The 14,077-nt window shown below is 62.4% G+C and overlaps 1 protein-coding gene across 2 annotated transcripts in view; it reads right to left on the minus strand.

The window, feature by feature from the left end:
- BEGAIN (brain enriched guanylate kinase associated) overlaps positions 1,625 to 14,077 on the minus strand; it is a 45,707-nt gene continuing 33,254 nt past the window's right edge. The window contains exons 3-8 of one of the 2 annotated variants that reach the window (XM_018066605.1): positions 13,389 to 13,478; positions 9,470 to 9,631; positions 7,623 to 7,689; positions 7,063 to 7,170; positions 4,667 to 4,750; positions 1,625 to 3,766 (exon numbers count right to left, since the gene is read on the minus strand). In XM_018066605.1, the coding sequence (XP_017922094.1) occupies positions 2,390 to 3,766; positions 4,667 to 4,750; positions 7,063 to 7,170; positions 7,623 to 7,689; positions 9,470 to 9,631; positions 13,389 to 13,478 (1,888 nt within the window). In that variant the 3' untranslated portion in view covers positions 1,625 to 2,389. The remainder of the gene's footprint in view (positions 3,767 to 4,666; positions 4,751 to 7,062; positions 7,171 to 7,622; positions 7,690 to 9,469; positions 9,632 to 13,388; positions 13,479 to 14,077) is intronic. The other variant, XM_018066606.1, reaches the window with a different exon arrangement.

The raw sequence follows: 14,077 nt of genomic DNA on the forward strand, positions 1-14,077 counted from the left end.
CTGTTCACCATTTGGGGGACAGATACTCAGGCTCTGAGGTGACAGTGTAGGGGCCCAGGCTGCAAAGCCCTTGGGGTTCCCAGCTCTGCTGTCCAGTTGCACAGCCTGCGTGGGACTGATGAGGCTCAGGGTCCCTCTGGGAACACTGAGCTAGAGCCTGCTGGGCACCAGAGGTTGTCTGTTTTCCCCACCACCCTCCTGTCACCACTCCCCTCCCACCGCCCCCCCCAGGTTGGCGAGGGTTACTTTCCCACCTGCGCACAGGGAAACTGGGCCCCAGACAAGAGCGCTGATTCCTGAGCCTCCCGACAGGCCCCCTCCCTGCAGCAGGCTGCTTCTTGGGGTGCTCCTCAGGGTCAAGGGCAGGCACCCTGGAGTTATGCAAAGCTGGGTGGGCTGGGCAACTTCAGGCATCACCTGGGTCCAGGTGGTTCCCTCCCAGGGGGAAGTGCCCAGCCCCTGGAAGAAGCAGACTTAATGGCCCTGGAGGAGCGGCCTCCATCCTAGGCCTTGTGGAAATTTTTCAGGTACTTTCTCCAGGGCATCAGTGAGTACGCTCAAGGATAACTGGGCACACAGAGAAACCAGGCAGTGTGAGCAGGAGCCAAGAGAAACAGGTCTCCATAGACCCCACTTGACATACGTGTCCGACCCAGCTGTGAACCAGCTGTGCCCCCTCTGTTTAAGGAAATAAAAGACAAGCGTGGAAATATCTCTAGGCAATAGGAAACTGTTAGAAAGTGGCATGGTGTGTTTTGAAAATAACCACATAGAAAGAACTTCTAGAAATGGAAACCATTAATAACTAAAACCGAAATCTTTGGCTCTGATTGGCAGCTGAATGGATGAGCAGCGGAAGGGGATTGGTGACGGGAGGCATGCAGACCGGGCATGCTGACCCCAAGATGTGGGTCATAACGAGGGAGGGACGTGGAAGCAGACCTCGGGAGGAGGCGCCGATGGCAGTCCCAGGAGGAGGGAAGGGTAGAGAGTTACTTTAAAAAGTAGCTGAGGATTTCCCAGAACTGATGAAAGACAGCAGTCCACAGATACAAGACTTCCTGTGATAAATCCACAGCCAGACACACCTCAGGGAAACTGCAGGAAACCAAAGTCAGAGGGAAGAGCTCGTGCAGGGGAAGAGAAAAAAGACAGATTGGCACCAAAGGAGCAGCTCCCAGAGGGGCAGACAGCACATCCCACCCCAGCAGGAAGCCAGGGGATATCTCTTACGCCTGAGCCAAGGGCAAGAGACCCCTGCTGACATTCTCCCAGGTAAGACAAACCTTCAGAAATGGGGCAAAGCAGAGACATTGTCACAGGGCAGAAAAAAAAAAAAAAAAAAAAAAAAAAGCCAGAAGTGTTTGTCACCGGCAGAGCCAAACTAAAGGAAATCCTAAGGAATCTTGAGGCAGAAGCAAAGTCTCTAGGGAACATTATATGAGGGCAACAACACCATTCAGCAGAGGTTGAGACAGTGGAAGAATTCTATGCTGAACGACAAAAGACACCAGGGCAGTTTCAGGAGGCTGTGCAGAGAGAGGAGGATGGAGAGGGGAGACACCCAGGGCCACATGCCCCGAGAGCAAAAGGGAGTGGGGAGAAGGAACCACCCAAACAGAAGTTCTTTTCCACCCATGTCTTTATTTAATGATCGCAAAATACAGTACCGAGACAGAGCATGCATCACAGACGACAACACGGAAGCAAGTCACAGAAACTGGGGTTGGAGGGCCTCATTACGTGTGAGGTAGCGCAAGGTGGTGCCGGGGAGCGGGACGCTGTGGGGGGGAGGACGAGCACCGGCCCCACTCGGGACACACGGGACTACGGACCACAGTAGAGCTGGGGGGGGGGTCGTCGGCCACACGGAAAGAACAGCTAGAAGCATTTCACATCCCATCACCCGTTCCAGTCCCCCTTTCTGTGGACACAGCTTCCAGTCCCCTCATCACTGGGGATATCTCCACCCTTCCCTTCCCTTCCCAGGGGCAGGCCCCACCTGCCTTTGCCCAAAAACATCCAGCAGCGTTTGCGCTGAAAACGCCCAGGGCTGCCGTCCAGGGAGCTGGAGGCCGAGTGTGTTAAGACACTTTGCTCTATAAGAATAGTCGCACTTGGTAAAGCTGGGGGCGGAGGGGGTGGCAAGGGGGAAGGATACTCATTTCAGTCGGGGAAGGCTGCTGCTGAGTCAGAAAACGTTGCACAGTGGTGGTGCAGGGTGGACAAGACGCTCTGGTTGGGGTCCCCCTCTCGGGCTCGAGTGGGTTAGGTGGAGAGGGGTCCTGGTGTGCAGGGCCGAGAGGGTGGGGTTGTCGGGGAGTCGAGGCAGCACCCCTGGGAACCCGGTGTGCGGGACTGGCTGTGGCGGGGCCCGCACGCGGGGTGCTCAGTTGAGCAGGGTTCCGTAGAGCTGGGCTTTCGTGAGGCTGTCCTTGCGGCTGAGCCCCGAGCTGCCCGCCCGAGGGAAGGCAGGCTGGGGACTGAGGCGGGCACCGGGGTGCATCTCCGGGGAGGCCTCCATGGAGCTGGGCTCCAGGGAGTCCCTGGAGCTGCGGAGGCTGAGCTCAGGCTCGGGGCTGCCGCTTGCCCCGAGGAGCTGCACCCCGAGCCGCTCGCGGTCCCCCTCACTGGCTGCATAGCTGGGCAGGGGGTCGGCCGAGCGGCCGGGGCTAAGGCTCAGGTCGCCAGCTGCCCGGAGGTAGCGGGGCTCGACCAGGTGGCCCTGGGAGAGGTCATCGCCCTCCGAGAAGCTATCAGCCTTGTAGCTGGCGTAGAGGGGGCTGGCGCGGCCCTCGGCGTTCTCGCCGGGGCCGCCTCGGGCCCCAAAGTAGCGGTCATTGAAGCCGCCAGGTGAGGCAAGGCTGGGGGCAGGGGCCGCGGCCGCGGCCGGAAAGGGGTAGGCGCCGATGTCGTCCACGCTCAGTGGCCGCCACTGGCCGCGCCCGGCCCCTGCGACCAGCCGGGCGGACCCAGGCTTGGCCCGCAGGTTCCACAGGTTGGGGGGCATCAGGGCAGGCTGGGGGCCTGGGGAGAGCGGGAAGCGGAAGGGCTCGGCGGGGAACGGTGACACAGTCCTGGGGAACCCCGGAGCCACTGCGGCCTCCAGCGGGGCAGCCACCGCAGCCGCGGCGGCCGCGTAGCGTGGGCTGCTCCCGTAGGCCGCGGGCGGCTTGCGGCCGAAGAGCTCATCGCGGCTGTTCAGGTAGATGGCCTGCTGCGAGGCGGTCAGCGTGCTGGCCTGGGCATGCTCCTTCTCTTCGGACGCGGCGCTGAAGCTGGAGTAGGAGCTGGACGTGGGCAGCGAGGCTGCGTAGCCACCGAAGGCCTCATGGCGGTAGCTGGCGGGGTAGGCCGCCGCGCCGGCCTCGGTATCTTCCTCCTCCTCCTCCTCCTCCTCAGCCGTGCTGTCGGTGGAGTTCTGGGCCTGCAGGAAGCCCACATCGGACCCGGGCCCCTCCACACTGGGCCGCCGGTCTTGGTGCCGCGCCTCAGGGCAGTAGAGGGCCGTGTCGCTGCAGTAGACGTCCCCCTTGTAGGGGGGTCGGGACCCTGGCTTCTCCAGCCCCTCGGGGAAGCCCAGGTCTTGGGCCGAGGCTTCCGACAGGTGGGAGGACAGGCTGCCGGGGTCCGGCTTCTCCAGCACCTTGGCGAGCACGCAGGGGGGCACGCTGTCTGCGTAGGCCGGGCGGCAGAGCGGGGCGGGCAGGCTGCAGCCCGGCTTCTCCGCGTGCAGGTTCATGCGTTCCTGAAACTCCGCAGGCAGCTGGTGGTGGGGCGGGGCGGGGAGGGGGGGGAAGATTGGGGGGGATTGGGGGGTTGGGGGGAATGGGGTGATGCGAGGAGCAGGAGGGAGGGGTCACGGTCAGCCCAGGACCGGCGGCCAAGGCTGACCGACAGGGGACCTGCCCGGGGCCTGTCTGATCCCACCAGCCAGAGCTGTATCCCGCAAGCTGCAGGATGCCCCCTGGGTCATGCTGATGGGGCCCCCCGCAGAGCCCTGAGGCTGGACCCCCGGCTCTAACTCGGGCCTCTCCCTGAGGGGCTGACTCGCTGACCCAGCCCCACGGTCTTCAGGGGACACCCAGTCCTGTGGCCTGGCTCAAACCAGACAGACTCGGGTGCAACAAAGACCGAGGGCCCAGGCATGCAAGCGGTTTCCACGTGAGCGCCTGGTTCCTGGTGGGGGATGGAACGCTACCATTTGATCTGTTTTGTGAGGATCTCGGTGGGTGGCCCAGGCTCCAGGAGAGGGCACCTGGACAAGGCCTGGGTGAGGGGCATGCCCAGACGGGGAGGGACAGCCTGGCTGGGACAGGAGCCCCGGGTCTGAGTGGTACTCGCCCTGTGGCCCCAGCTGAGTGGCTCCTGGGTGAAGCCAGCTTTCTTATCTCTGCAGGAACTGTGCCCAGACCAAACCACTGGGTTTCTGAGAGGCTCATGCAGGGTCACCCTGCCGGGAGCAGCCCCCTGGAGGAAACTGGGGTGGAGTGGGCAGGCCATCCAGGCTGGTGGGGAGGTACGTGCAGGGCGAGCCCTCCACCACATACACAGAGGGGCTCGGACAAGATTGAGGGGGCCGGGGGGATGGGGTCTGGGAGCTGCTGGGAAGGGGTGCGGAGGTCACGGGCGCGGCAGCGGGCTGGCCGGGGCGGGACTCACTTACCTCGGCCATCTTGCGGCCCCTGCCGTAGGCCTGGCTGCACTGCAGCAGCTGCGCCGCGAGGCTGCAGTCCTTCCTGTAGAGCTCCTAGGAGACAAAAGAGGCCACTTGACTGGGCGCAGGCTCGGCCCCGGCCAAGGTCCCCGCTGCCGACATGGTAACCAGCCTGCGGAGATGGCCGTGCACACGTGGACCCTCTCTGCGGCTCTCGCCTGTAGGACGGGTTACGGCCCCGACCTGGAGCCCGGTGTGTGGACGGTCCCCTGGCAGGCAGTCCTGCCGCTGACCCGGGTGGGAACCTCCCACAAAGCAGGGGCCATGGAGGAGGAAGGCCCCCCAGTGGCCTCTAAAGTCCCAGAGGCCCCCAGGCATGGACACCAAGCCGTCTCCCCGCCCTTGGCTTCCGAGTCCAAGGGAGGGAGTGGTCAGTGTGGACAGTGCTGCCAGTAGCTGGCAATTAGGAGTGGACCTGCCACCCTTCCCCCAGGTCTCAGGGTGAGGCCTGGCAATGGAGGGGACTTGCAGGGCCAGGCAAGGGGCAGGGTGAGTGGGGGTGGAGGGCCTGTGTGACCCCAGGCTCAGACGGGGACTGGCTCAGCCTCCTGAGCTGAGAACAGATGCACACAGGAGGAGTCCAGGGCGCGTGGCTCTACCTTTGGGAAACCTCTGTTGCCCATGCCTGCGGCTGGATCTTGGTTCCCGCCCCCGCTCGGGGACCCACTGCAGCCAGGGCTCTGATGGGGGTGCCTGGCCCTGAGATCCACCCACAGTCTCAATTCAACCAGAACCAGCTGCAGGTGTCCTGCAGCTCAGGGGCGCTGCTGAAGCCATGGGCATCCCTGCCGGTCCCCGCTACCTTGGTCCTAGAGACTCTGGTGTCCCCCACTTGGCTGGCACGGTGGAGGGAACCTGGGTCCCCTACTCCTTCGATGCATCCCCAGAAGGGCATGGTTGGCTAAGAGCTGAGAACTGAGCCCCATGTGAGGCCCAGACCAGCCACTGCTGGCACTAGAGGGCTGTGGGCACTGTTTGGCCAACCCAGACCTGCCACTCAGTCGTGAACAGACGCCAGCGTGCTGCCCCATCAGAGCCTCCCCTCTCCTTTGCATGCACTGGTCTGCCATCTCCTACCCGTGGCACCTCCACCTGGCTGGCCAGGGCGCCTGCTGCACCCTCCCGCTACACCCTCCCCCTCCCCCCCTACCCCAGACCCCAGCCCAGAGCACAGCAGGTGGCTCCCATCCTGCGGATTCCAACCTCTGCAGTCAGACTGGACCCATGTCGTCCTCTGAGACCCCACATCCCTACTCGGCCAGTTTGCTTCCATCTTCAGAACCTAACCAGAACTGAAGCCCCCTCCCCACCTCCCCGGCCGCCATCCCGGCAGACTCGTCCTCTTTCTCCCAGACTGCTGCCTGCTCATGCATCCACTCAGAGCTTCATCCTCCACGGTCTGTCCTCAGCAGAGCAGCTGTGGGGCCTGTAAGAGGAAGTCCAGCCAGGCTTCCCCCTATTCAGGAACCTTCAGTGGCTCCCATTTCCCGCAGAATAAAACCCAGATTCCTACCGGTGCCTAAATGCCACCTCCTGTTATCCTGACCTCAGCCCCTCGGGCCCTCCTCCCCTCCAGAGCCCCCTCCGGTCTCTTTGCTGGTCTTCGAGTTACTCAGAGCCCCCGTTTGCTGCTGTGGCTTTCCGCCTGGAAGGGGAGCCCTCCTCCCCGCACCCCCCCGCCCGTCAGCTCCCTGCTCGTCTTCAGGTCTCAGCTCCTGCAGCCCCTTCTAGAAGCACCGGACTGAGGTTCCCTGATCCTGCGTCTGGAGGCTCCCAGCCCCCTCACCTGCCTTATTTTTCTCTGCAGCATTTAGCACTTCTAACTCGCTACACAGTTTACCTATTTATCCTGGGTTCTGTCCGCCTTCCCCGCTCGGATGTAAATGCCACGTGCACAGGCCACTGGCTTACCTGTGCTCTTCACACCCTGTTCTCAGAGCCTCGAGGAGCAGGTGCTGATCAGCGAATGCGTGCTTGGCAGTCAGAGGTCTGTGGGGCGGGCGCCACCCTTCTCACGGGACCCAGGAAATCAGGACCCATGGGCAGCCCCAGGGCTCTGATGCCCAGTGGGGGTGGCCAAAGGCAGGAGTCCTGAGTGGCCCCACCCCAACCTTGGAGTCGGGGAAGCCCTGCTTTGACTGGGCCAAGGTGGCCTCGTGTTCCTCACCTTGAGTCCTGTCTCCTTCCAGCCGAGGGCCTCATGGACGTGGTGTGAGAGGCAGCCCCTGTCATTCCCTGGCTTCCCACATGCTTGTTGAGGTCCTGCCCCGCCCCCCGTTTCTCCACCCAGCCCTGTGCCAGCCCCTCAGGGCTGCTGCGCGGGGTCAGATCGGCCCGACACTCACATTGTCCTCCGAGAGCTTGTCAATGGTCACTTTGGCCTCCAGCAGGTGGCTGTTGAGGGCGACAATCTCATGGCTGAGAGCTCGTTTCTCTTCCTCATAGTGCTGGCCCTGGGGTTGGGGGACAGGCAAGGGGGTGGTCAGCGGTCAGCCAAGGCCTGGGACTCAAGCCCTGTTGTTCTTCCTGGCCTCCCCGGGAAGTGAGGAGGAGTTTGGAGTCCAGGGAATGCAAGGGTCAGAGCACAGAGCGACCCAGGTTCCAATCCCGCTCTGCCAGTGAGGAGCCGAACAGCCCTGGGCAAGTCACTGACTCCCTGAGCCTCTGTTTCTCATCAGTACCGCGGGGACAGTGACAGCTGAGGGCTTGATAGCACTCTCCCATTCGGGGCGGAAATGGGGGGTACGGCCCAGCCCCTCAGGGTGAGGGCAGGGTGGAAACGAGGCCTTTGGCCCAGCTCCATGGGCAAGGGCATGGTGGCCTGGCCCTTGGTCCTCACCAGGGTTCCAGAGCTGGGGGCCCGGGGCTGGGCATGCTGGGGTGGGGCGCAGGGTCGTGGCCTCACCATGCGGAATAACTTGTCCTCCAGCTCCTGGTTGATCCTCTGCAGCGCCATGTAGTTGCTCTGAATCCTGGAGTGGAGGCCATGAGGTCACTGCCGTGCTAGGCCTGACCCTCCCGTGGCCCCTGCAGCCGTACGGCCCGCTGATGGCTGAACCTAGGCCCTCTCTCTGGTCTAATTGTTCCTGTGCTAGAAAACATCTCATTTAAACTAACTGGTTGCCAGGGCCCAGGACCCCTACTGATGAGAAGGGAAAGCTTCTTATTCAGAAGGGTTTCTCGGGAACTCGGTCAGAGCCAGTTAATTCACATTTTACACACAGTCCAGTTCAACAGCAGGTTAGCAGGGAACAGGCTTAAGACTATGCAATGAGCTCTGGGATGATTGCTGGAGACAGGGTGAATAGGATACGGTTTTCCCTAGAAGAGGCTGAGGTGGGGAAGCAAGTGTGGGGTGGGAATTGATGGCGGCCCTGAGGTGTGATGGTGGAAGGGGCAGTGCCCACCTTCTCAACAGCCTGTGTATAATGTTAGTGCCCGTGTCTTGCCAACAGAGAAACTGAGACTAGAGATGCTTAAGTAGTAACGGACAAAGAGCCCTCCTGCAAATTCAGCGTTCTATAGAATCACAGGTTAGGTCCCTGGGTCGGGAAGACCCCCTGGAGAAGGAAATGGCAACCCACTCCAGTATTCTTGCCTGGAAAATCCCATGGACAGAGGAGCCTGGGGGGCTACAGTCTATAGGGTCACAAAGAGTTGGACATGACTGAGCACACAGTCCTCGGTAAATATTTAAAACAAACCAAGCCAACAGCAAGCTGAAACTCCAATACTTGGCCTCCTGATGTGAAGAACTGATTCATTTGAAAAGACCCTGATACTGGGAAAGATTGAAGGTGGGAGGAGAAAGGGATGACAGAGGATGAGATGGCTGGGTGGCATCGCTGACTCAATGGACATGAGTTTGAGTAAGCTCCAGGAGTTGGTGGTGGACAGGGAGGCATGGCGTGTTGCAGTCCATGGGGTCACAAAGAGTCAGACACAACTGAGTGACTGAACTGAACTGAAGCCAATGGCAAAGTTTGAGTGTTTTTTTTTTTTTTAACATTCTTTCTAAAGGAAGGCTGTAAAGTGTGTAATATTTTTTAAGAAAAATATCCATATTAAATGTGCGTGTTGTGTGCGAAGTCACTTCAGTTGTGTCTGACTCTGTGCGGCCATTTGGACTGCAGCCTGCCAGGCTCCTCTGTCCATGAGGTTCTCCAGGCAAGAATACTGCAGTGGGTTGCCATTCCCTTCTCCAGGGATCTTCCCGACCCAGGGATCATACCCGCGTTTCTCACATCTCCTGCATGGGCAGGCGGGTTCTTTACCATTAGTACCTGTGCAGAACGATGTTTTCAGGAGTTTTGTATTTAAGGGAGTCATCCCTCAGGGTCCCACACACCAGGCCGCTGAAGGGAACGGTCTCTAAATGCTGGTTCATGTCCGGGGCTAGACATCGTTTTCCTATCAGAGACCCAGGCGACAGTGGCTGGGGCCCTGGTGGGCCAGTCTGGGTCTGGAGATGGCTGCTCCTGTGTCACCATGCCGCCCCACCACGTAAGAGGACAGAAAGAATGGGCAGGGGACCGAGAAGTATCAGGGAAGCGCCTGTACCTCGCAGCGGCCACACCCACGTTCAGATGCTGATTTGGCAGCTCGTGGTACAAGGTGCGACTCTGGAAGAGCCACTTGGCCTGCAAATGGGGCTACCCGCCGGCCGCAGGGCCCCTGGCCTCGCCCTCCCGGGCCCCGCCCCAGAGCTCCGCCCCATCAAGGCCACGCCCCGTCAAGGCCCCGCCCCCTCACCTGCGCAGTTTCTCAGTAACTTTCTCCAGCTCCTCCTGCGCACGGCGCAGTTCGATCTCCAAGAAGTGGCGGGTGGAGTCGAACTCGTTCTCCAGCTTCTCCAGCCGGTGCGTCGTGTAGGACAGCCGCTTGCGCAGCTCGCCCTTCTGCTCCTGGAGCGAGCTGCAACGACAGGTGGCGGCGGCGGGCCAGGCCGCGGGCAATGAGCTCGAGGCGCGTTTGGGTGCGCCCCGGGCGCGCCCGGTCGCACCAGTGCATGCGCACACGCACCGCACACAAACACTGCACGCGCGCGGGCACACACACACCACACCCCACAGGCACACACACACACACACACACACACACACACACACACAAAAGCGCGCACACCTCCCCAGCCCCTCCCTGGGGGGGGGGTCACGGTCCCTGACACTGAGCCCGTCTGGCCTTGGGGCGAGTGTTTGGGGGCGGCTGAAAGGACCCTGGTTTAAAGATCTCCCAGCAGCAGCACCCCGCCTTGGTCTGGGAGCCGAGCTCCAGCTGGCACGGCTTACAGGGCCCCCGTTTTGCTTCTCTACAGCAGGGGCCCAAGCCGGTGAGGCCCAGAGTCAGCAGTTCTACATCCTAGAGCAGGCCTCTCTTCCTCAGGTGGGCTGCGTGCTCTCTGGGCCCAGGAGAGGAGGGGCCCCGTGCCCAGGCAGTGTCCACCACAGTGGTCAGCTAGCAGCACGGAGCGCCAGAAACTCAGAAAATCCTGGGCCTGCTCATGTCTCCCTCCAGGAAGCCTTCCAGAGGCAAGCCTGGCTCTTAGGCTCTACTTTCCCCCACAGACTGAGGGCTCCTCTGGGACCCTGGCCACTGAGTCCCCTTGCTCAGGGAAAAACAGACAGGGGGTGGCTCCCCACTGAGCCACATGCCACCCATTCACATGAGCTATCTTGGGGCATGAGGCAGGAGGGGCAGGTGTAACTGGCCACACCCTCCTGTCGGCTGCCACCCAGCCCCCAGAAAGCACCTAACCACGGCTGACCATGTGCTGACCCTCTGAGGCACCCTTCCCTGGGCTGGCTGAGCACACAGAGGGGGGCCGCGGGGGGCGGACTCACCTTCAGCAGCTGGGAGGGCTCGTTTCTGTAGGGAAGGGACAGCTGCACGGTGGGTGGGGGCACCAGGGGAGTTCTGTTGGCTGTTAGCCACGAGTGAGGCTAAGATTCAAGCTGCTGTTCGGTGCCCTGGGTGTGCGCTTTGCTCAGTCACCCCCTGAACTGTGCCCCGTCAGCCCCTGCACTACAGTCACAACGAAGCCCAGAGCTCCGTGGCGTCACGGGGTAGGCAGGGGCCCTGCTGTCACACAGACCTGGCTGCCAGTCCCTGCCAGCTCCCCCAACTCCCGCAATGCACTCGTGACTGTCCCCCTCTTGCCTTAACACACAAAGCCCTGGTTCCAGAGAGGTGCCCAGGTGGGAGGAGGGGCCCAAATGCCCATCGTTTGCTGGAAGAAGCACAGCCCCCCTCAGCAGAGCATCTGGAGCCTAGGCCCCTTGGATGATAACTTCTGGCGGGTTTGCTGCGGGTGGGCAGGAGGCTTTCTCCAGCGCCTGGGGAAGAGTGATTGTCAGCCTCCAGCCTGATCACACAAACCACACGTGTGACCACAGGCACACACCCAGCAAACCTCCCTTAAGCATTCCTGGACCCCTGCCCAGGTCTACATTTTTTCAAAATAAGTAAAAATAAAGAGTTGCCTGTGTTTTGAGAACCTCAGAGAAGGGCGGGGCGGGTCCTCCCAAGAGTTGATCCCCAAGGTAGATGCCAAGTGACAAGCAAGCAGGGAGCCCAGTGGCAGAGTGCCCAGGGCTGCCCACACAGGCCCTGCCGCCTCTTCCAGGCAGCACACCTGCCTGATTTCACTGCGAGCTTCCTGCAGCTATTGATCCCAGGCTCCCCCTTGGCCCAGGCCTGTCTCTCCAGTGGGCTGCCAGGCCTCCTGAGGGCTCCCCTACGTCCACCCCGAGGGTCCCTGCAGCGCATGGGGTCAGGGCAGCAGCCCCTGCAATCAGCCAGCCTGCAGGGTTGCAGGTGCACCCACAGCCCTCGGTCACAGGGGGTCCACGCCCCCTAGAAAGAGGTGAAAGCACCCACCCTCCACCTCTCAGAGCCAGCACCCTTCCCTCCCCAACCCTGGCCACCCACCCGCAGCCACAGCTGGGGCTCTGCTATCCCAGGATTGTTCATTCCTGTTTCTCCACCTTATCCCTGCCATGGCATGTCCACCCTGCCCCCTCCTTCCCTCCTCGCCTGCCCTGTGCCCCCCGTTTACCCTGCACCTCACAGCAGGAGCAAACATGGTCCTTGGCCCTCAGAGTGTATCGTCTCGAGGGGAGACAGACAGTGAGCAAGGGGACAGGCTCCCCAAGAAGGCAAGTGGAGGAAGAAGCCCTGATGGGGCGGTGGGGTGGGCTCGAAGCAGAGCCAGAACCTGCCCCAGGGCAGTGTAACCCGCTGCTCACGAGGCAGCCGGCCCCATCGAGCAGCCCGCCTCCGCCTCCGTCCACCCGTGGCCACCGGATGCTCTTGCAGATGTGCTGGGCGGCTATGCCCCCACTAGCCCCCAAACGCTGCTGCCCTCCCTGAGCCCCTCACACCCACCCACCCCTGAGCCCATCCAGCCCTGGGTGGGCAGTGCCCCCAGCCCCTGGCCCCTACCCCCTCCTGGTGCAGGTGCTTGGGCCCCAGGCCTGAACGCACCTCCCTGGCCCCTCAGCTGCTCCCGCCTTGCTGCCCGCCACCTTTCTCCAGCTCCACTGCCCAGGCTGATCCCAGGGCCCTGGTTTGTCCCTCACCCCTCCCTGCACACCTTGAGCCACATGTCCTCTGTGTCCAGCCCCACACGAACCCCTCCCAGGCCTCCATCTGGAGGCCCCGCCTCTCTCTAGGGTTCCACGCTCACCCCAAATCCAGCTGCCCACCAGCCTCTCCTCCCAGAGGCCCACAGGCACCCCTCCCCCAGCGTGCGCGACACTGACCCCTTTCTGCCTCCTGAGCTGCCCATCAGTCTCCAGTCAGACCCCGAGAGGCCGTGGTGACCCCTCTTGCCTGTGGTCACCCTCCACAGCCCGTCACCAAAGTCCTGGCAATCCACTACTCAAGAGCTTTGGACACGTCCCCACCCCTCCTGGTCCAGGGAGGGCCCTGGGCTGGGCACACCGGGGGTCTTCGGTCACCTGGGTGGTGCCACTATCCTGGGGCATTTACCCGATCCCTGCCTGACCTGTCTCAGCCTCTGCGTCTGTAAAATGGGGATGTGCGCACCGCACCCTGGAGCGCACTCTCGGGGAGCAGGGCTTTCCCTGTGGTTCCTGCATCCCTGTGATCAGAGCCACCGGGAGATGATGCTGGGGGCAGGCACCATGGCCTCTGCCTCCCCTGGGTGTGGAGGTGGCTCAGGGGCCCCTGGAGTCTAGAAACAGGTGCACAGGGCAGGCGTGGAAACCCCTTGTGGCCACCCTCAAATCAGGGGCGCCCTCCCAACTCGGGGAGTGGGGATCAGGACGCCCTACCGGAAGCGCAATCTGGTGTGCGTGGGTGGGTGGGCGGTTCATGGTGCCCTCCATGCCCGTGAGAAGGCCCTGGAAGGCTTTCCCAGCTCACAGGAGAGAAAGATGAGCTGCTTGGCACAGAGCGGGGCCTGGAGGGACCCTGCCGGCCTCCCACCAGGAGCCCCTCTGGCCACTCAGCAGAGGCCCGAACCCACGGACCGAGCCCTGGGCTGGGCTGGGCTGGGGGTCACCGGGGCCTGGCCTCCGAGACAGGATGGCCGGGAAGCAGGGCTGAGGGCGCTGGGCCTCTTCTCGGTAGTGGTGGGGAATTGATGCCGATGCCGGATGGACGTCTGGGGACAGAGGCTGAGGAAGCGGGGAGACAACAGGTGTATTACCTGTCCCAAAGCGAGGGCGAGGACCTGGCCCGTCGGCCCTGCAGGTTGCGGGACTGCCCGAGGCACGAGGGCACCCAGGCGCTGCGCAGCCTGTGGGCGAAGAGGACAGAGCTGCTCAGAACGGGGACCAGGGGGCACACCGGCCTGCCAGGGGCACGCAGTCACAGAGACATGGGGGGCCGTCCCCCCACCGGCAGGAGAGCTCCTCGTCACCAACACAGCAGTGGGGTGCTTGTGCCTGTGCCAGGGTGTAGGCACCTGCCAGCCCTGGTTGCCTCGGCGCATTGCTGGCCCCGTGTCCACCAGCAGTGAGGTCCCCACCCCCAGGCCTGCACCCCCATCTCAGCCTCAGAGCGGAGTCCTGGGGGGCAGGCTCCACCCAGCTCCAGATTCCTGTCCAGCTGTTGCTTCTTCCTAGTGGGACCCATTGGTCAGAGACCCTGAGAAGCGAGGTGGATGGCGGGAGGGTGACCCCCTGACCCTGCTGGGAGGTGGTGATCAGCGGATCTGTGTGGACACCAGCAGAGTATTCTGGAGGCCGTGGGGGACCCAGTGCATGTTAGCAGTTCAAGACAGGGCCCTCCTGGGACCCCTTCTCGCCAACCCTGCCTGTGGCCTGTCCGGGCCAGGCGGGTGAGCGGGATGCAGGGTGAAGGAAGAACCAGCCCAGCCCCATGGCACTGCCCTGC

Source organism: Capra hircus, chromosome 21 (assembly GCF_001704415.2).
Source record: "Capra hircus breed San Clemente chromosome 21, ASM170441v1, whole genome shotgun sequence".
Classification (NCBI taxonomy): domain Eukaryota; kingdom Metazoa; phylum Chordata; class Mammalia; order Artiodactyla; family Bovidae; genus Capra; species Capra hircus.